This window comes from Dreissena polymorpha, chromosome 13, assembly GCF_020536995.1.
Source record: "Dreissena polymorpha isolate Duluth1 chromosome 13, UMN_Dpol_1.0, whole genome shotgun sequence".
Classification (NCBI taxonomy): Eukaryota; Metazoa; Mollusca; class Bivalvia; order Myida; family Dreissenidae; genus Dreissena; species Dreissena polymorpha.
Window position 1 is genome coordinate 64,026,832 of NC_068367.1, and position 21,894 is coordinate 64,048,725.

The 21,894-nt window shown below is 35.3% G+C and overlaps 1 protein-coding gene across 2 annotated transcripts in view; it reads left to right on the top strand.

Moving 5' to 3' along the window:
- LOC127856627 (uncharacterized) overlaps positions 1-21,831 on the top strand; it is a 146,005-nt gene extending 124,174 nt beyond the window's left edge. For both annotated transcript variants that reach the window (XM_052392946.1, XM_052392947.1), the window contains exons 16-19: positions 902-1,584; positions 13,536-13,667; positions 16,384-17,507; positions 18,680-21,831. In XM_052392946.1, the coding sequence (XP_052248906.1) occupies positions 902-1,584; positions 13,536-13,667; positions 16,384-17,507; positions 18,680-18,779 (2,039 nt within the window). In that variant the 3' untranslated portion in view covers positions 18,780-21,831. The remainder of the gene's footprint in view (positions 1-901; positions 1,585-13,535; positions 13,668-16,383; positions 17,508-18,679) is intronic.
- Positions 21,832-21,894: the final 63 nt, after the last annotated feature.

Genomic DNA, 21,894 nt, shown 5'->3' on the forward strand with positions numbered 1-21,894 from the left:
AAAAGACAGTTATGCTGGTAAACAAACACTAAAGGTTTAATGGAAGGTAGTCTAATCATAAGCAAAGCAGTTAGCTTAGATGTTATCGTTTGAACACACCCCCATTTTGTACTTGCAGGTTTTGAATATTGAATATCTGTAAGATTGTTACAGTGAAGTAGTTCTTGTTTGTATTGATTGTTAGCAGACTAATGTATTTAATTCACAGATAATACCTTAATAATAGGTCTTTAACAGTGTGGAGTAAGCCAGAATGGAATTCTATGTGGCTTGGTATACGAAAATTGAAGAAACTTGACCCATATTAGTGCCATTGTTTTGTTTGAATAGGTTTGAATACATATCTTCTTACCGTTAGTTCAATTTACAGGAATTGGATAGACTGTGCAATACAATGAATTATGCTTTTGTTTAAAATGGGTGTTTGTCTATATGTGGATTATCAAATGTCAAATACTTTCAGGGATTGCGATTAAGTTGGGTTTGTGAGTTTGACTTTAAACTTGGGTTGAATATTTTAAGTGATAAATTTACTGGATAATCTGAAGACCATTCTTATATATTATTTATGTGGTATTTATTGTTGTGTTTATTAAGTTAAGATATTAAATATATAAGTTGCAATGGATAGGATTTGCTCATGATCATGTCTAAGACTTGCAGTTTTGACCAGTGCACATTTTTGCTTCTGTCTGTTAGAAGAAGTATAGTTAAAATCATCATGCTTATTTTCCAAAGATACCTATTCAGATTTTAACATTTTTTCTGTCTGACAGGTACTTGATCCCATAACATTTGACATAAAACCGTGACACATAATAGTATAAGTACCCATTCTGTTATTCATGAAAGAAATATACTTCAGGTAACTCTAAAGTCAGTATTAATTGTGTGTTTTCAGAAACTCCAGTGGAGGCCCCTTCAACCCCTGACCCAGATTCCTCCATCCAAGAATGGCGAAGTGAAGTGACCAAGCGCTTGAGTGTGTCTTGGGAAGAGAAACCAGAAAAGGTGAATCTTTACAGCGAAAACATCATCCAGGAAACAGAAAACACTGACACTGTTGACAGAGAGAGCATTTCGGACCTGAATTCGATTCGGCAACAGTGGGAGGAAAAATTCAAAACCGAGCAAACTCAGGAAAAAACTGTGCCGAAACCCAAGCCACCTCAGCAAGTGAGGCACTGGGAGGTTAAATTACCAACGCCACTGAAAAAAGTACCAGCGGACGTCGTCAGAACCACAAAGTCTGACTCAGAATCGGAACCAGAAACAGAAACCATGGCAGATACAGAACTTTCTGCAGAGAGTGCGATCGAGCGGGAAATTCGCCTGGCAACAGAGCGAGAGGAATTACTGAGGAAGGAGCAGGAAGAACGCGCTAAGCTGCAGGCCAGACAGATGGCTGCTGCGAAGAAGGAGCCATTTGAGGCAACTGCTGTCGAGCAGAACAACAACAAGCCGACGTTCCATGAGATGACGGAGGCAGACCGGGGCTCGGAGCTTCGACAGCGTGAAGATCGCATACAGCAGGAGATGCTCGAGCAGCAAGAACGCGAGGCTGCTATGCGTGGTCAACACGAGGTGAGAAGCAAACATTTTCTAGAATATTTACAGGGCTTTACTGTATTTAAAGAGAGGGACTTTTCTTAAGCATTTACAGGGCTGTTTTCTTTATTTGGTAAAATGGCCTAGCTTTCTATTTTGGGGTAAATTGTAGTAACAACTACAAAACAGTGGGACGATTTTGTCCAAAGTAATCTGGACATGTTAAAGGAATTCTCTTTGGGGTACTATAGGTCTCTTTTAAAGAAGGGAAAAAAAGCCCTGATAAAGATCCAAGAGCAAGAAAGTTGTATATCTGAGATCTAAAGAGGTTTCAGTCATTTCCACATTTAGGGTGTAGGGGCAGCGTTTTTATTAGGATTTTTTGTAGCAGGTTTTTGAGTTATTTGAGGAGGCCAACTTGTGCGAGCACCGAAGGTGCGAGTTGCTAGGGGGTCCGGGGGCATGCTCCCCTGAATTTTTGTTAAATAAAGGTGCCAAATCATGGCCTCTGAGCGATTTTGGGCACATAATGTACATGATTTTGCTCATTTAAAATAGAGGATATTTATGTGAATGGCAAAGAAAACATAAAGTCCTCAGTTTACATCAACTCTGCAATTATCAAGATTTTAATAAAAACAGATATAAATGTATAAAAAAAAACATAAAAAAAGTAACACCAATTCGACTTTTAATAATTAATTTTACAAATAAAACAGAGTTTGATGTAATTCTAATCTGATTCTGGGTCATATTCCTTTGATACCAGGTTAAGTTTTTGTATGGCTATATCAACAGCTGTCTCAATCAGGCTCAGCTTATCATTCCCCTCAGTAACATCGGTTTGGACCCCAGCATCCACAAGTGTAAGAACTGGTGCTGATGCTGAGGCCCTTGGCTGCTTCGGGGTAATCTTCCGCCTCTATTTTATGTCATGCCACAGCTTGACTGCTGAACTTATCAATATGGAAATGTAGCATGTTTTTTTTAGATTGAATTTTACTTTTGAACTTCAATTCAGATTAAATTTTACTTTTGAACTTTATTTGTTTTTAAAGAAGAGTATAAATGGTCCATTCTTATAGAAGACAATGCGCAAAACCATGGGTGACATTAATATTTTGTCAGAAGCCCTCTGGAAAAAATGCATAAAAATTGGGCATTTTAAGGTTCTCCTAGCATAGCAATTTTAAGAAAGGTTTGACAATTTGGCAATGCAGATTTCCCCCCCCCCCCAAAAAAAAAAACGAGCATAGGTTGCCCCAGCTTAGGCAATCGTAGGATTTAAATATGTCGCAGAGGAAGCTTCTTTTGGTCAATATTTTCCAATACAAATTTGGATATAGCTAAACATTTCAGTGCCAATTCAATATAATTAGCAAACTCCAACCTTAATCATGACAATATCAGGAGAGTTTGGGGCTCGAGATTTTCATTTATCCTAATGAAAGACTCTTCTCCTGTAAAATGTGGTTATAAATAAATCCACTTACCGTTCGTAGGTTAAAAACTCTGCGGAGAAACCAAACATAGGCATGATCGGAACCATCAACGAAATTTGTCGAAAAATAAAACCGAAATGTAACAGGAAAGTGCATTCATCCGGAGGTGCCGGTAAATGATAAACGTTAACAAAACTGGAACAAAATAACTTCAACAGCGAACTATCGTTCTTACTCGAAACACAAAAGAAAGTCATTTATTTTTTATTTTTTTAGACATGTTGACATTGTCAATTTGTGACCTTTAATCAAAGTCGTACACTCATGTTTCCTGCTTCGCGATTGGACAATTATACCAAAACGATCAATGAGAAAACGGTTAACATATATCGGTTACGGTTGTTTACTTCAATTTCAGACAGTTAATTTATAAACGAATACTTAATATCTTGTCATCGTCGTGAGCATTCAGGGCTCCCCCTGGCCTAAAAATTTCTGTAGCCAACATTTTAGCCAAATGGATTTTTTTGTAGCCAAATTTTAGAAACTGTAGCCAAAGTATTAGCAAAGCATTCGGAACCGCCTGTTGTAAGTATAGGCTACAGTAGTGTAAAAGAAGAAACTAAACAAAGAAGCTTTAATATGTTTATTACTATAATCATCATGTGTGCATAACAAAAGAAACACAGTTGTGCATCAAAGTACACATTAGTCATAGCCGACACTACAGCCGCTTCACTTTTGGATATTGCTGCAGCCTGCGCATTTGTCATGGATGTTTTCAGACTAGACGCTTGTGAGGCCTCTTTGTGATCTGAAATAAACAAAATCAAATATGCTAAATTTCAAAACAAAAAGCTCATTTTGAAAAGTGTAAATATATATTTATTATGAACATAAATTATTATTGTTATTTTTAATATATTATTAATAATATAAAAAATATTCATGTATATACATTTTAATATTAATGATTGTCATTCTTTTTTATTACATTTAGATTTTTCGTGTTTTGAAATGTTGTCTTTTTTCAACATACTACACCCAGAAGTGAATGAATTTGATTTTTGAAACTGTATGCATATTTTGCAATACATCGTTTTTGATTTTGCATTATAATCTAACCACATGAATTCCTAAAGCCAAACATCTTTAAATGATCTATTATCAGATTTGGGTTTTTTTTGAGACCGGGTCATTAGATTCCTCAGAGTCCAAAGGACGCTTATTGCCTATGGTCGCCATTATGGAGGTCACAATTTCCGACACCTTCGCCGTAAATGTCAAGGGTTTTATACCCCTTCATCTATCGTCATTCACAATTGTAACGCATTAAGCCTTTAATCATTAAAAACATTACGAACTTCTCGAAATTAAAATCAATTATTAACTTCTTTACTTACGTTCATTGTGTGACTAAGTTGATAATTCACTAACGGCTTTTACTCAAATTGATTGAAATCGGCAGCAATCTTTAATCAGATGTTATTGTTTATTTAAGCTGATAAGATTGACGGTTACACCAGTCAGTTTCCTTTGTCTCGATATCCGGTTTCTGACAGGTGTTAATGCAGACTGCGAATCAATTTTGCGGGTCAATAATACGGCGATGTATTGAAGCACAGTCTTAAGCTGAAAGAGTTTACTATCTGGAATGGCATTTGTCAGGAAAATAATTGTTTGGCAAAAACGTCCAGCGAACAATTTTTTTTCTGACAAAAATCTTTCGCCGTACGTTTTCTCCAAACGATTATTTTATTGGCCGAATTTGCTAAATTTTCGCCATTGGCCAATCTGGCGAATGGAAGCGGAAGCCCTGAGACTTTGCCGATTTTTTTTCCGAATTTGAGCCGGCCCAAATAACATTTGAGGCGGTCAAATCGGCCGCCGGCCGCCTCCTAATGAAAACACTGTGTAGGGGATTAAAAACATTAACAAGAATTGCATATGAACATTACCATATCAATAACCATATTTATTCAGCTTTATTAAGTTATTGCCTGTGCAATATTTTGGACACTTAAAATGGCAGACACAAAATTTAGGTAACAATTAAAAAGTCCAATGTAAAAGCAATAACTTTAACAAAAAATTACTTAAAACTTTTGCGCACTAAGGCCCTAATAACCATATCTTTCCTCAAAGAGCTTTCCAAGCCCAATTGATTTAAACAATAAATAAGATAGGTCTTGCCAAACAAGAACTTGCCATGAATAAGCAGTCAATGTGACCTTTAACAAAGACTATATTGTTTTGACACACACTAGTAAACGTTTTTATTTGCCCTATAGATGATCGGATACGAAAACATGTTTGAAATGATTACCAAGATTGTACGTTTGTTCTGTTCGAATACACAGCAGCAGACCCTAAGGGCATATGTAACAACCATTTGATGTTTGGGGACAGATAACATGTCTGTATCCTGATGAACTGACAGGTCACACACAACAAGATTGATGGATATTAGTCTGGACAGTTGTTGATAAAATGTTTTGAGTAGGTGTGATGGTTCATTAAACGGCAGACAGGCCATCATTGATTGTTAGTTTGTTTGTCCTGATAAGACTTGATATTGCTACTGTAACAGTATTTAGAATGTTAGTATTTTTTTTAGCTCACCTGATTGCTTTGTTAACACTCTAGAAGTCACAAGTTTTGCCCAATCATCATGAAAGTTGGTCAAAACATTGGTTTTATTGATATCTCGGACAAGTTCCAAAATGGTCCAGATCGGTGAAAAAACATGGCCGCCAGTGGGCGCGGCATTTTTCTCTATATATTGAAAACATTTGAACACTCTAGAAGTCACATTTTTTGCCCAATTTTCATGAAATTTGGTCAGAACATTTGTTTCCTTGATATGAGAGTTGAGTTTGAAAATGGTTCAGGTCAGTTGAATATCATGGCAGCCGGGGGGGGGGGGGGGGGGGGGGGGCAGTTTTCTTATATTTATATAGTAAAAAAAGCTTGTCACAATTTTTGCCCAATCATCATGAAAATTGGTACAAAGATTGGTTTTATATATATATCACATAATTAATGCCATAATTATTGCCCTTCGATTGTCCAAATTTTCATTATATTATACAAAATCCTTGTAAACACTCTAGAGGTCACAATTTTGTTTCAGATTTGATGAATCTTGGTGATAATATTTATTTTTGTAAGCAAAGTTTGAGGTTTGGTAAGGGGGGGTCAACCCAAATATAGGTCACCAGGTCAAATCTTACAAAAACAAAAACACTCCATATGCCAGAGTTTTGGTTCAATAATGATGAAACTTGACCAGGATGTTTGTTTGGACAATATCTAGGTCAAGTTTGACGTTTGGTAAAGATTGAATGAACCGACTCCTCTCAGGTGAGCAAACTAGGGCCATCTTGGCCCTCTTGTTTTGTCAAACTGATGAAAAAGGAACGCCATTTTCCTAAACATAAGGTCAAAAAGGTAAAAAATAAACTGGAAAGTGAATGTTGTAAAGACCAAAGCTCAAAGTTAAAGCTGCCATGAAGCAGGGATTTAAAAGGATAACCTTTTCCTTATGTCTGACTCCCCTACTACGGATGTCTGCTGAATATCTCCCCATAATAATTCCATTGGAATGCTTTTCATGAAACTAACCTCATATGTTTTGCTTATTAAGTCACCTTTATGACGACCACTCCAACTCAAGATCAATGTGTAACACTTACAGGCAGATATATGACCCTGTATCACTAAGTGATACGAATCGTTCCCTTAATAAAAAAAAAAAGAATTTTCATAAAACAAGATGAGGAAGGTTTTTAACCTTTTGCGCACTTTATTTGCGTACGTGTTGACGATTTTCATGCCCCCCTTCGAAGAATAAGGGGTATATTGTCATGATAACTCAAGAATGCTTACGCCTAGGATCATAAAACATCATAGGTACATTAATCATGACTGGCAGATGACCCCTATTAATTTTCAGGTCACTAGGTCAAAGGTAAAGGTCACAGTGACTCAAAACAGTTAAATGGTTTCCTGATGATAACTCAACAATAATTAAGCCTAGGATCATGAAACTTCATGGGTACATTGATCATGACTGGCAGATGACCCCTATTGATTTTCAGGTCACTATAGGTCAAAGGTCAAGGTCACAGTGACAAAAAACATATTCACACAATGGCTGCCATTACAGGTTACAATACACTAAATGATCGCTTAATGTAGGGCTGTACTCTCTAAAAAAATATCATAGTTGACAGGAAGGCATGTTTTACACTTTTTACCATTATTTGTGTGTTATCTTGCGGAGATAATGGTAGGGCATGAATAGGTGTTCACTACTGAATCCCTGAAATATGATACACGTGAAGACTAAAGTAAACCATTGCACTAAAAAAGGTTACATTCCACTAAGAAACGGTCGAAAAAAAAAGTTGCAAAAACAGTCGATTTTGATTTGTGTCAAGTTCTTTCTTGCTTTGTACATGACATATCTTTTTTATTGCATAAATCGATTCCGCTTAGAATGGCCTTTAAGAAAAGGTATGGTTATGGGGGTCTCTATGTGCAAAATGTTGCATTTATTTTCGCTCAAAGTTGTCGCTTTTACATTGAATTATATAGGGAAACTATTTAGTGTATTATGACCTAAACGCAAGACCAGGCCTTGTCACAAAGGAGCTGTATTTACAGAAAATCATCATTTTTTTAGTGAGATATGACGCGTTTTGGCGAATTTCACTGAATAAATGCGTTTGTTTTACGAATTTAAGGAGCATCGTGAGTTTTTAAGAAGAAAATACGTTTTCAGAGGAAAATAAGAAAAAAAACGTACAAAAACTCGTCTTGAGCATCTCAAATCGCAACAATTTGTGCTGAAAGAGCTCATGAACACGTTTTAATAGTTGTTTATTTCTTTTTCTACATAGCTGGTAACACTATTCCAGTATTTTGACCGATTGTAATTATTTAGGGTAATTGTTTTAAGCCTGAACGCCCGTTATAAATCAAAGCTCCGAACGCGAAAGCCACATGGCTTATCAGGCGTTAGAATAAAATGCATTTTCAAGCATTTCTACATGAAAGATCGGTCTGAAAATTGGCATGCACATAGAAAATAGGTTTATAAGTATCGAGAAGTGCTTATTTTTCGCTATGTTAACAGTTAACGTTGTCTTATAGGTTACAATACACTAAATGATCGCTTCATGTAGGGCTGTACTCTCTAAAAAAATATCATAGTTGACAGGAAGGCATGTTTTACACTTTTTACCATTATTCGGGTGTTATCTTGCGGAGATAATGGTAGGGCATGAATAGGTGTTCACTACTGAATCCCTGAAATATGATACACGTGAAGACTATAGTAAATCATTGCACTAGAAAAGGTTACATTCCACTAAGAAACGGTCGGAAAAAAAAATTGCAAAAACAGTCGATTTTGATGTGTGTCAAGTTCTTTCTTGCTTTGTACATGACATATCTTTTTTATTGCATAAATCGATTCCGCTTAGAATGGCCTTTAAGAAAAGGTATGGTTATGGGGGTCTCTATGTGCAAAATGTTGCATTTATTTTCGCTCAAAGTTGTCGCTTTTACATTGAATTATATAGGGAAACTATTTAGTGTATTATGACCTAAACGCAAGACCAGGCCTAGTCACAAAGGAGCTGTATTTACAAAAAATCATCATTTTTTTAGTGAGATATGACGCGTTTTGGCGAATTTCACGGAATAAATGCGTTTGTTTCACGAATTTAAGGAGCATCGTGAGTTTTTAAGAAGAAAATACGTTTTCAGAGGAAAATAAGAAAAAAAACGTACAAAAACTCGTCTTGAGCATCTCAAATCGCAACAATTTGTGCTGAAAGAGCTCATGAACACGTGTTAATAGTTGTTTACTTCTAATTCTACATAGCTTGAAACACTATTCCAGTATTTTGACCGATTGTAATTATTTAGGGTAATCGTTTTAAGCCTGAACGCCCGTTATAAATCAAAGCTCCGAACGCGAAAGCCACATGGCTTATCAGGCGTTAGAATAAAATGCATTTTCAAGCATTTCTACGTGAAAGATCGGTCTGAAAATTGGCATGCACATAGAAAATAGGTTTATAAGTATCGAGAAGTGCTTATTTTTCGCGATGTTAACAGTTAACGTTGTCTTATAGGTTACAATACACTAAATGATCGCTTCATGTAGGGCTGTACTCTCTAAAAAAATATCATAGTTGACAGGAAGGCATGACTTTTACACTTTTTACCATTATTCCGGTGTTATCTTGCGGAGATAATGGTAGGGCATGAATAGGTGTTCACTACTGAATCCCTGAAATATGATACACGTGAAGACTATAGTAAACCATTGCACTAGAAAAGGTTACATTCCACTAAGAAACGGTCGGAAAAAAAAGTTGCAAAAACAGTCGATTTTGATTTGTGTCAAGTTCTTTCTTGCTTTGTACATGACATATCTTTTTTATTGCATAAATCAATTCCGCTTAGAATGGCCTTTAAGAAAAGGTATGGTTATGGGGGTCTCTATGTGCAAAATGTTGCATTTATTTTCGCTCAAAGTTGTCGCTTTTACATTGAATTATATAGGGAAACTATTTAGTGTATTATGACCTACATCTGACAGCCCATATGGGGGGCATGCATGTTTTACAAACAGCCCTTGTTAATAAATAAACCAGTGACATCAATTATAATTTGAACCATGCATTATTCAATTGCACAAAGTACAATCATGTAGACATAGATTTTGATAACATAGTTTTCCCCAACTTATGATTTAATTTTTTTGGGGGTATCAAGATTTTAAGATAGATAACTTTAATCCTAACCCAAAAAATTGTGGGCAAAATGTTTTATCATTGAGAGAAAAAAAAACGCACAAAAAAGTCTGGTGTGCAAATGACTCTTTAATTTTGCTCAATCAGGCATTCCATCATCTCCATCCTTCATTTTAAGGCGTTAAGAATGTTGGAATTAAATGTTTGAATTTTTTAAAGCAGTGCACACATGGCTTTTTCTCTTTTTGTTCGGAATTAGAAAATTGACGTGCTCATAATGTCTTTGTATAAAAACATAGGGGTTGGAATTAGAAAATTGACGTGCTCATAATGTCTTTGTATAAAAACATAGGGGTTGGAATTAGAAAATTGACGTGCTCATAATGTCTTTGTATAAAAACATAGAGGTTGGAAAATATTTTGAAAAAACATGTCATCAGTTTTACTTTATATACAGTAAAAAATATATTACATTCAACTTGACAATTCTTTCTAAAATCTCTCCTCCCCTTCTCATTGACCCTTTATCATCTGATTATTACTTCTAAACATCAACATCTTTTTTATATGAATTTCTACTCTGGCACTCTGAGCATAAATAAACATTTGATTGCTGCAAAAATAGTTTATCATAGAAATATTAACTACAATATGACAAGCTTTTTTCTGACATTTTTTGGAACAAGGACCTAGCTTCATTTCGGAACTTTGTGAGAAACACATGTTAAACTGGGTAAACAAATCCCAAAAGAATAATTGTAGATTTTTATTTAATTTTTGTCTCATAAGCTATAATTTGTTCATTAAACTTTCAAGCAATAACATTAAAGAACATTTCTTTAGTTGATTTAGTTATTTTTCGATTAAGATAGTGATTTGTTTTCTAAGAATTGGAAAACAATAGCCATGTTTTCCATTGGGAGAGCCAGGTGGAAGATATATTCTGACTAGAAAAACAGTACAAAAAAGGTCTTTATAATCTTGTTTGTGCTTGTCTTGTTTGTATGTAATATACAGCTGTCACCATTTTGTACTTTTCTTATCATATTAGAGATATAGTGTCTTTAAAGCTAAACGCCCATTGAAGGAGTGTTTATTTAATATTTCCTTGTATCATCCTGTGGGCGTGCATATGTCCACAAGTGCTGTTTTAAAAAATAAAGCTTTGTCAATGTTTATTTTGCAAAGAGTTATGTTTAAAGCTCCAATGCGAACAAAGTTTTGTTGGTCGAATAAGTGTTAACAAGGGATATCAGTGAGCTGTAAATGAAGCGGAGTGGCGTACACAATAGTTATCTCGTCTTATGTCACCAAGTGATACGATTGATTTTCTAATAATTGAAGTTCACATGAAAGGACTTGAGCCTTAATTATGTGGTATGTCATTGATGCAGATAGGAGCATAGATATCAATGTAATAGTGGTTGTGGAGAGAGTGTATTTAAAATTGGTGATTATTTGAGGACTGATAAACATATTTCAAAATTAATTGATATGATTTTTTTTAACAACTTCAATAAATTTATACCAAACATTATTTTCTAGGAGTTATTTACATGGATCTAAAGTGATGCATTTGCTTTGATTGTATACCGATGACTGTCATTTGTGTAACTTTGTCTTACATACAGTAATGTTTATAATAGCCTGTTGTGAGCAATATGCGGATGTAGTTTTTTTTATAGTTTTTTTAGGACCAACATCAAACTTGTGTGGCCATAAACATGAGTCATTTAAATAATGCTTTAACTTTTTGTGAATTATGGTGTGTTTGTGCGATCAAAATAATTATTATAAGTTAAAATACAGCGTACATATTTAAAAAGATTGGAATTTCAGAAAGAAAAAAAAAATTATATATCAAATTTTAGAGTTCAAAGTCCAAGCAATTTACTTGATTGTTCTCAAAGGTAAGTCATTTTACCATAGTAACAAAATCCATGACCATCAGGCCGTAAATATATATGAAACTAGAAATGGCGCGGCAGAGGCCGACGCATATCCCCACGCCGCATGTTTGACCCAGGGGCGCCCCAGGGTTGGTAATGGGGCCATGCATAGTTGAGATTGACCGTATATTCATAAGAGAAGTTCAGTATCAATTAGAAGTGAATCGGTGTAGAAATGAAGAAATTATAGTAAAAGACAATTTTGGGTGGGTGTGGCCTATTATGGGCGGGGCGCCCCAGGGTTGGTAATGGGGCCATGCATAGTTGAGATTGACCGTATTGTCATAAGAAGAGTTCAGTATCAATTAGAAGTGAATCGGTGTAGAAATGAAGAAATTATAGTAAAAGACAATTTTGGGTGGGTGTGGCCTATTATGGGCGGGGCGCCCCAGGGTTGGTAATGGGGCCATGCATAGCTGAGATTTACCGTATTGTCACAAGAGAGGTTCAGTATCAATTTGAAGTGAATCAGTGTAGAAATGAAGAAATTATAGTAAAAGGCAATTTTGGGTGGGCGTGGCCTATGTGGGCGGGTGCCCTAGGGTTGGTAATGGGGCCATGCATAGCTGAGATTGACGGTATTGTCATAAGAGAGGTTCAGTATCAATTTGAAGTGAATTTGTGTAGAAATGAAGAAATTATAGTAAAAGGCAATTTTGGGTGGGCGTGGCCTATGTGGCCGGGGCGCCCCAGGGTTGGTAATGGGGCCATGCATAGTTGAGATTGACCGTTTTGTCATAAGAGAGGCTCAGTATCAATTTGAAGTAAATCGGTACAGAAATGAAGAAGTTAATGTTAAATAACATAAAAAAATTAGTGAAAATCTCTGACCCGGCCCCGCCCCAACCCCCATAACTTTTGACCTAGGGGTCAGATCAAAATTCTGTCACTGTCACCGTCGCACATATGCTCATAGCTACCATGTATGTAAGTTTCAAGGTTCTAGTGCTAATAGTGTAGGAGGAGCAGGTGGCCAGGACGGACGGACAGACGCACATCACCACAATATCCCCACTTTTTCTCCGAAAAACGTGGGGATAATGACTTAGAATCAGGATACTTATTTATAAAAGCTTATCAAATGATGTAGTTTAATCAATATCGTGACAGCTGTTGCTAAGGCTATTGAATCATCTTGTAGACATTGTAAGGCTATGATGTGTGAAGAAATAAATGCGAAAATCACTGAGTTACAATGGCAAAGGCCCATATTTTATGGCACATGAGTGAGTGCAAACCATTTGAAACAATGTGTTATATTAATGGACTTTTCTGATGTATATATCGAGTGGCAGTTGTATTGTGCCTTACATGTAAGACAAAGGGATTTAATTTATTTTCAAGATGTGACTTTTATGCTAAATGTTCCAATATATTAGTTGATGACGTCATTTCATGGATTCTTACTTTATTGATTTATAAAGGGATTTTTCATGTACCTGTAAGGTAAATGGGAAAGGGAATTATGAAAAACATATTATAAAAAATCCTACATTCAAAGAGAAAATTATAAGGTCTATAACTGAATATGAAACAATACCAACTGTGTGTTTGATACTAGTAACACGTTTAATTCTTTTCTATTCAGGACAAGATACAAGCATACATTTTGATTGAAATTAATGTTCATCTTGTCTCAGTACGTCACTTTAAAGAAGAATGTGAAGAAGGTAGGAAAGAACCCGCAAACGAAAATCAACAAATTAAACAGCACAAATATATTTTAGGGAATTAAGGTAATTAGTTAATTTTTTCTGCAAGAATTGCTCAAATAAAATCATAAAACAACAGTATGTTTTAAAACATGACACACCCTAAACTTTCAGGACTCAAGTTCGTCCTCCAGCGAGGATGATGACAACAACGAGAGCATCATAGAGCGGGAAATACGTCTGCAGCGTGAACGCGAACTGGAACTCGAGCTGCGGCACAAGAAACACAACGCAAGACAAGCACAGGTAAGATACAGAAAGCTGAAAATGGTTTAATGGATGATTTAATTAAACCTTTACCACTTGGATACCACTTATTTTGACGCATTTGTAGTCCCTTAGTTACATCTAATTTAAGACTTTTCTTACTATATTAAACTTTTAAAGGCTTCATTTCCAACAGTTTGATACAGATAAGCACCAAACAGCATAAAACCTGAACAGACTGCGAGTTACTCACCGGCTATTCTTAGGTTTTATGCTGTTTGCACATAGCCATTTTCACTTTCCTTCTATGAGGGCAAGGATGAAACAGGTTTGTTATCATTTTTATAGAGTGGAAAACTGTCAGATTTTAAGGAGTTTTGCAAAACACCAAAAAAACTTGTTAAAAAAACTAGTTTTGGAGTAAAAACCGAACTTTAAGATTAAGTACATTTAAAGTACCATTTTTTGTGTGCAGAATCTGATAAATAAATGTCAGTTAAAAAAAGTGTTAGAAATAGTTTCCTTGCCTTGTAACAGAAACATTTTCAGTAAAACAAACACAAATTCAATTGAAAATGTGCACACTGCATGGTTATGTAAGGGGGACATACAGTTTGAAAGCTGTATGTAAGGGAGGTTTTGCAATATAAGAATGTTAAGGAAATAATTTGACATGTCATTGACAGTTGTTGGGCTTGATTTCTTTCTGTGTATTAACATCAGTGAATTAATAAAAAGTTTTGTTAATTTTTTGGAGTCTAGATTAAATTTGGATAAACAAATTGAATTCTGTGGTAAACTCACAGTGGTAAAATTTATTTAGTTTTTATATGTATAAACTGAACTGTCAAAGTTTTTTGTTTTCTATTATTGTTTAATGAAAGTAGAAAGTTTTTTATACATGTATTATTATAAAATGAAACGCTGATACTTGTATTTAGATTTGTCTTTTTATAATCACTAGAATAGTGTTTTAAGCAGAGGGAAATGGACTTACACAAAGCCCAGAAATTTTGTTGAAGCCTAAATTTGTTAAAGTTTATTTTGTATAATCATCAAAAGATTCTTATGGAACAAAGTGTCAAGTAGTTCTATAAACCACTTTATTTTCATGGAGAAATTGTATGCTTATGTTTGCATGAAAGATTATGCTTTAACCCTTTCCCACTCAGAAGCAAAGTGATAATGGCTATTTTCAAACAGCATAAAACCAGAACAGCCTGCTAGTAACTCGCAGTCTGTTCAGGTTTTATCCTGTTTGCTGTTCATCAGTATCTAAGGGTTGAAAATGAAGCCTTTTAAACTTGAATCTAGTAAGAAAGGTCTTAAATTAAATTTAACTTTCTTAAAGGGACTACAAATGCTTCAAAAAAGGTATCTATGTGGTAAAAGGTGAAGTACGAAATTCCCCATGTTGAAGCTTTGTGGCTTCATCCGCAGGGTAGGGGTATAGTATAAATAAAGTTTACATTGAATAAGATGATGATGTGTATCACTACAAATAGAACACAAGGAATAGTTTGGTTTTTTATTATACCCCACAAACAAAGTTTAGGGGGGTATATAGGAGTGAACTTGTCTGTCGGTCGGTCAGTCTGTCTGTCGGTCCGTATTAAGTGTCCACTCTCTAATTCAAGTAGTTTTCATCCGCTCTTCACCAAACTTGGTCAGAAGTTGTATCTACATGATGTCTAGGCCAAGTTGGAACATGGGCCTTGCCGGGTCAAAAACTAGGTCACGGGGTCACTTAGTGCGTTTTAAACATTCAGCATGTTGTCCGCTCTCTAATTCAAGAAGTTTTCATCCAATCTTCACCAAACTTGGTCAGAAGTTGTATCTAGATGATGTCTAGGTCAAGTTTGAATATGGGTCATGCCGGGTCAAAAACTAGGTCACGGGGTATCTTAGTGCGTTTTAAACCTCACCATGTTGTCCGCTCTCTAATTCAAGTAGTTTTCATCAAATCCTCACCAAACTTGGTCACAAGTTTTATTTAAATGATCTCTAGGACAAATTTGAACATGGGCCATTCCGGGCCTAAAACTAGGTCACGGGGTCACTCAGTGCGTTTTTTAACATTCAGCATGGTGGCCGCTCTCTAATTCAAGTAGTTTACATCTGATCTTCACCAAACCAAGTTTTATGGAGATAATCTTAAGGCCAAGTTAGAACATGGGCCTTTCTGGGTAAAAAACTAGGTCAAGGGGTCACTTAATGCGTGTAAAAAAAATTGAGCATGGTGTCCGCTGTTTTTTGTGAAGACGACATGCAAAATATTATTTGTCAATGCGGCATGTGGGGGTATTCGTCACGTCTGTGACAAACCTCTAGTTGCCATTGCAATGTAACGAATGCCTGTTTTCCAAAGCATGTACTGAAAAATTGAAATACAACAGAATTAGGGAGATAAATGCTTTGAGTTGCAAGCATCCATTTTGTAAATTGAACAAACAAGCTTATTTGAGTTTTGTTTTCACTTGCTTAAAACCCATTTATGCCCAGCGTCTATAAAAAAGGCCTTTGCAAACAGCGTAGACCCAGATTAGACTCTGCATGATGCAGCATCTCATCAGGGTCTGCGCTGTTTGCTTAAAAGAATTCCTTTAAGAAATATTCTAAATATAGAAATAAATATACTAGACATCCCAAATTTTGGAAATAAATTGATCCAATTTTGAAGGATGGGAGAGTTCACTAGGCATAAATGGGTTAAAATATAAGTTATAATGGCAATGAATGCTTGGAATGATTTCAGGATGAGGAGGAAGAGGTTGTAGAAGAGACAGTTGAGACAAGCCATCTTGAGCCTGCGCACCTTGCACCTACAACCATCAGAACACCTGACGAAGAACTGAGCGAGACCAACGAAGTGATGTCGGACTTACCTCAGACTCGCACGAGAATCACGTACGAGGAGGCGATTTCTTCGGCCGCTCATGAGGGCGAGAGTCTCATCGCGAGAGAGTTGCGCGAAGCTCGTGAACGCGAAGAGGAACTGCATAAACAGCGTGAGCGTCTGGCGACTGGTGCCACCCAGGGTCCGAAAAGTGCCGATATGTCACCAAGACCTCGCGAAAATGAGACAAAGTCCGAAAATCAGAAACCGTCATATTCCAAGGATGTTTCGCCATTTAAAAATGGCCGCAGCCAGTCAACAGATTCTTTGTCGTCTGGAAATAGTTCTGAGAAACCTCAGCCCGTTACCCCGAGGATAACCAGCTTCTCTAGTGGGGGTAAGATCGGAGGTTTGAATTATACCGTGCCAGAAAAGCCAAAAGACGCGAAACGCCAGGAGACGCCTATTGAGCGGGAGATCAGGCTTGCAAGGGAGAGGGAAAATGAATACAGAGTGTCAAAAGGGCTTCCACCGTTAGAGGATGTGAAAAAGGTTGATAATTATGAACTTGATGACGATGAAAAGGATATGATCGTTGTGAGGTCATCAAATCAGTCCACACGAGCGGGTGGCAAGGACAATATACAAAGGTTTGCATCGACCAGGCTGCAGAAAGAGATTGACAAGCAAACAGAAATTGAGAAGAAGTATCTGAATGAAGGAAAGATAAAATCAACGTCTGAAGAACACGTTGGACTAGTGAAATATTCTGAAATAGCTCAAGATTATTCAACAACGCCGAAACGAAATTTTAGTATTAACAAAAAAGGTGGATCTGGTAGTGAGCCAGTTACGGAACAGAACGGCACGACACCAGACCACAAGACGGCTCCTAAAAATTCTTCCCCTGTTCAAAATGTGCCAAAATACAACCGCAGTGCGTCATCGGGAGTGACCTTCAGCTATCGGGAGTCGCGACACAAGGCAGAGTCAAATATAGAGAAGGAGCTGCGAGAAATGAGAGAAAGGGAGGAGGAACTAAGGTTTGTCAACAAAATTAATTATAATATTTTAAAGAAACAAATACAAAAGTTAAGGCTTTTTTGTTTGGGTTTTAGAGATGAAGGATAAAGAAAGAAGGGGTTTTCGAGTCAGAACAATATTGCATGGGTTGGTAATTTAATAGTAAAAGAAATGCCAGTTATATTTTTTTTTTAAAGAAAGGAAAATAACTTAAGGGTTTGCTCAGTTCATGGACCTTAATTAAACCCCATTCCCATGCAAGGCCCAGATGTTTGTAGTTAACATATTTTGTGGCTGAATACAGTAGAACTATATTTTTTTAATTTAATTGAGTATTATAAGTTCACATTAATTTTAACAGTGCAGAAAAAACAGCAAAATGATTTCAATAAAAACAATAATATTCAAAGAAAATTTGTATCCACATTAACAAAATAATTTTTTAAGAAAAATAGGATCTAATAGTATATGAGGAAAGGAATTAGTTCAATGGGGTTGAGTGGCAATATTTTAAAGAAGGATGTATAAATATAATTGGTTAACAAGATCATCTGTTCAAAACTACCATTCAAAGCAGTGTGTAATTTGAGTCATAATTGAGACTGCCTTGTCACTGGAGGCTGTAATCAGACCTGGTTGAAATTGCTACTTTTGTCTGGTTAGAAAGACAGTGAGATAACATTTAACCCCTGCATGGCGAGCTCAGACAATACAGTCTGGCTTCTTAAGAAACAAAAATATTTTGTGAAGGTGTGGACAGCATTTATAAAAATGTCCCATGTTTGGTGCAAGAGGAATGTAATATTATCCCTAATGATGAAGATTAATTGCAGCCTTGCAGTTAGTTTTAATTAATGTCACTGATTGGTGGCACACATTGGTATTTGTCATTACAATAGATTGGGCCCAAAAAACATTAAAATGAAAGACGGCATTAGCAACACTTATTCAAAAGTGGAATTTGTTTAGCAAGTTAAACTTCTGTGGAATAATGCACAATTTTGTATGTGATAACAAGAGAAAAGATTGCCTCAGGGGGATTGAAAAACTTCGCAGCCAAAAATATGTGAAACATTTGAAAGCATCAATATGATGTGTATTAAGGTTTAATCTGTTAGCATGGGCAAATGAGATGTGACGGTCCTGACTTCATTTTTAAGTTACTAAAGGGAGGTAATCCATCTGTTTTCAGAAGTCAGAGAGCAGTCGGCGGAGTGGTCTCCCCTAGCAGTCCTCGCAGTCCAGCAACAAGTGTGGTTGATAAGCGGTCAGCGTTTGAGCAGACGTCATAACTATAACAACCATATCTGAACTTGTTACCATGGCAACTGTGTCAACTGAAACAAAATCTCTTGCATGCGGGTTACATTCCGCTCACCTCTGTAGTTGGCTTGCACAGCAGTCAATCTTCCACAAGTGGCTTCGTTTCATGATAAAAAGATTTATAATCTATGGAAAATGCATTCCAAATTTATGGCAATCATTTGTTCAAGTCATTCACTTTAAACCCATTATGATTATTTTCTGCGCTGATTGTGATATAAGAAAACTTCAGCATCCCCACAATACATTTTTTTCCATTGCAACAAAATCTTTTATATTTAGCCCATATCAGAGGTGTATATGAAGAGACCCAAGACGTACATGTCATGCAAGAAGATTGCTGAAAACAATGACTGTGTTCAAACATTGCCTCTTGTCTCCCCATTGATGAGTTGTCTTTGCACCTATCAGTATCTTCCCACATGGTGGATGCAGTGGGTAAACTGTCTTATTTGGAACTCACTGAAAACTGGTTTTCAGGTATTTTGCATGAAACACAAATAAAAATGAACAAAATCTGCAGGTTATGTTTTTTCCTGATAACTTAAGGCACCAAAAAAGATGTGTAAAGATTCAAATATTCATGTGATGCCAGTGGTTACAAATAAAAAGTTGTTTGTAACCTCAGATCGAGTAAGAGTTCTGAATAACGTCTATTAAGGGGACTACAAAAAGCAATGCTTGACAGATTTAAATTTGATATTGCAAACAATACTGTGTCCGATAGTAATTGATAGGTCAAATTTTAAATCCTGTTTCTATAGGCTCCTCAGACCATCCTATTAGACATATAGATGGTTTTCTATGTTACAACCGTAAATGATTTAAATAATTAAGGAAGATACATCAGGCTGGTTTACTTTCAACACTCAAAATATTTTTTTTATTTGAACTGTACATTCCTTAAAAAAAATTGACATGATATTTCTTAAATTTGTAAAATCAGGCATGTTCGTTGAATCTTAGATTTGTGGATTGTTTTTGGGTTGGGAATTAGACCTTAAATGATGAAATATGTCAAATAGAATTAGGTCTGCCAGCTGTTTCCTCCATGTAGGGAAATATTGCTTGGTGCAGTCGCAGATACAAATGTGCCTTTTGTTATTCTTTTGTTTTTGTTTTATAAAAATGTAAGCCTGTTTATCTTGATATGCTTGTATTTTAATGTTTGTTATTTTCGTTATAAACAGATATTATGTTCTGTTTATTTATTTTCTAAGCCAGGAACAGATTTTATTCAAAACATGAATAAACTGTTTTTGTTTGTATCTGTATCTCTTGTACACTAATTCGTACATTACATAATGTTGTTTTACAGAACATTATCCTATTTTTTTAACAAACACATTATAGTGTGTGTTTATCTGTGTTGCATAGTTAATATATGTGTTAGTTACTCATTTATGTGTATACTTGACTTCTAGCTAGACATAAGAAATTTTAGTCTCATAGAATCACATTGTGTGTTGAAAAATTGTGTTTTTATATAAGACTTTTACATTCCAGTGTTGTAAATTGATGTTTTATTTGTATTACTACGAGTGTTAACAAAATAATGCACATATAATAATGTCAGATTTTATATTGGTTTCCTAAGAACAATTGATTTTATACCTTCATGTCAGTGTTGTTGTACTTATGTTGGAAATTAAAAGATCATATGGAAGATCAAAGATCTGAGATATGTACAGTTCTAAATGCTTCACCTCATAGCATATTTTATTTTTGTTTTTACACAAATTATTTTTCCATTTTTTTTATTAAAAACAAAAGTCTGTGAAATTTCAAAAATCTTAATTATTTATTTTTCTCTACAAGTCAAAATTACTGTTTAAATAAGTGAATTGGTAACAATGATATGTTGATTTTCTTTGGAATTCATAAAGCGTTGTTTCATCATGGAAACAGATTTTATACAATTCAACATTTTCTATGTCTGATGCCTATTTTTGAAATTTTATGTTATTATTCATGCACCAGGGCATATGCATTCAATGTTTAAATATGCAGACATTGAATTGTGCTTTCCCTTGGAAAATTCACGAAAACCTTGTCAATCTATGGTGTCATACTGTACTCTAAAATTTAAATAAAAAAAATTGTGTGATGCTTTGATTGGGATACAAAATGGGTCAGTTATTTCGGTTGTGGATTATGACCATAATATTTTTTTACATTTTTTTTTACCAAAACTTGCCTTTCACGTTCGACTGAAATCATGTTTATACAATTAGCCAAGTTGACGATTGGTTTGCCAGTGTTTTTCATGTAGATCATAATGATATTATTAGGTATACATTATTAACAGGTGCTTGATCTAGTTTATGATGTAGTTTGAGAGAAAGCAATACATATATTGGTACTTAGTAACTTAACTGCTTTGTTTGTAACATATGATCTATTGCAAAATGTGTTTAGGTGATTTGGTTTTTGAAACATCTTGTTATTGTGCCTTTAATTACTCAAAACAAATGTTAACCTTCATTTCAGGGAATTAACTACTATGAAAAATACAATTTTAGAACCACGGTGCCTAAAATATGTTTTTGAACTGATGTTATAAAAAGTTCATATTGTTATATGGATTTCTGTTACCATTTAATGACATTTTTGGTGTTTTAGATTCCAAAAGTATAAGCATGTTGTATATGTGTGACAGTGTCCATACTTGAGAACACAGGGATTTCTTTATCCCAATGTCATATTGAGACAAAAAGTTTTTATTTCACCCTTTAAGATGTATATTGATCATTTGCTGTTAAATGAACAGCATGGTGTTAAAATGCTAATATTATAATTTTAATTTTTGCTTGTTATTTCATAATGAGATGTGTTTCCATAAACATGTGATTCTATAAACCAGTACTGGGGTGTGAACATGTATATAACACTGCTATAATTCTGCAATATATAATCAGATTCGTTTGAATGTTAATATAATTATTAACTTTGTATAGACCTTTGTATGTTGCATTACATTAAGAACATGTTATATATTAATAAAGTATACAGAAAATGTCAGTTTTTGGATTTTGCTTTATCTATCGATCGATGGATCGACGGATCGATCGATGGATCGATGGA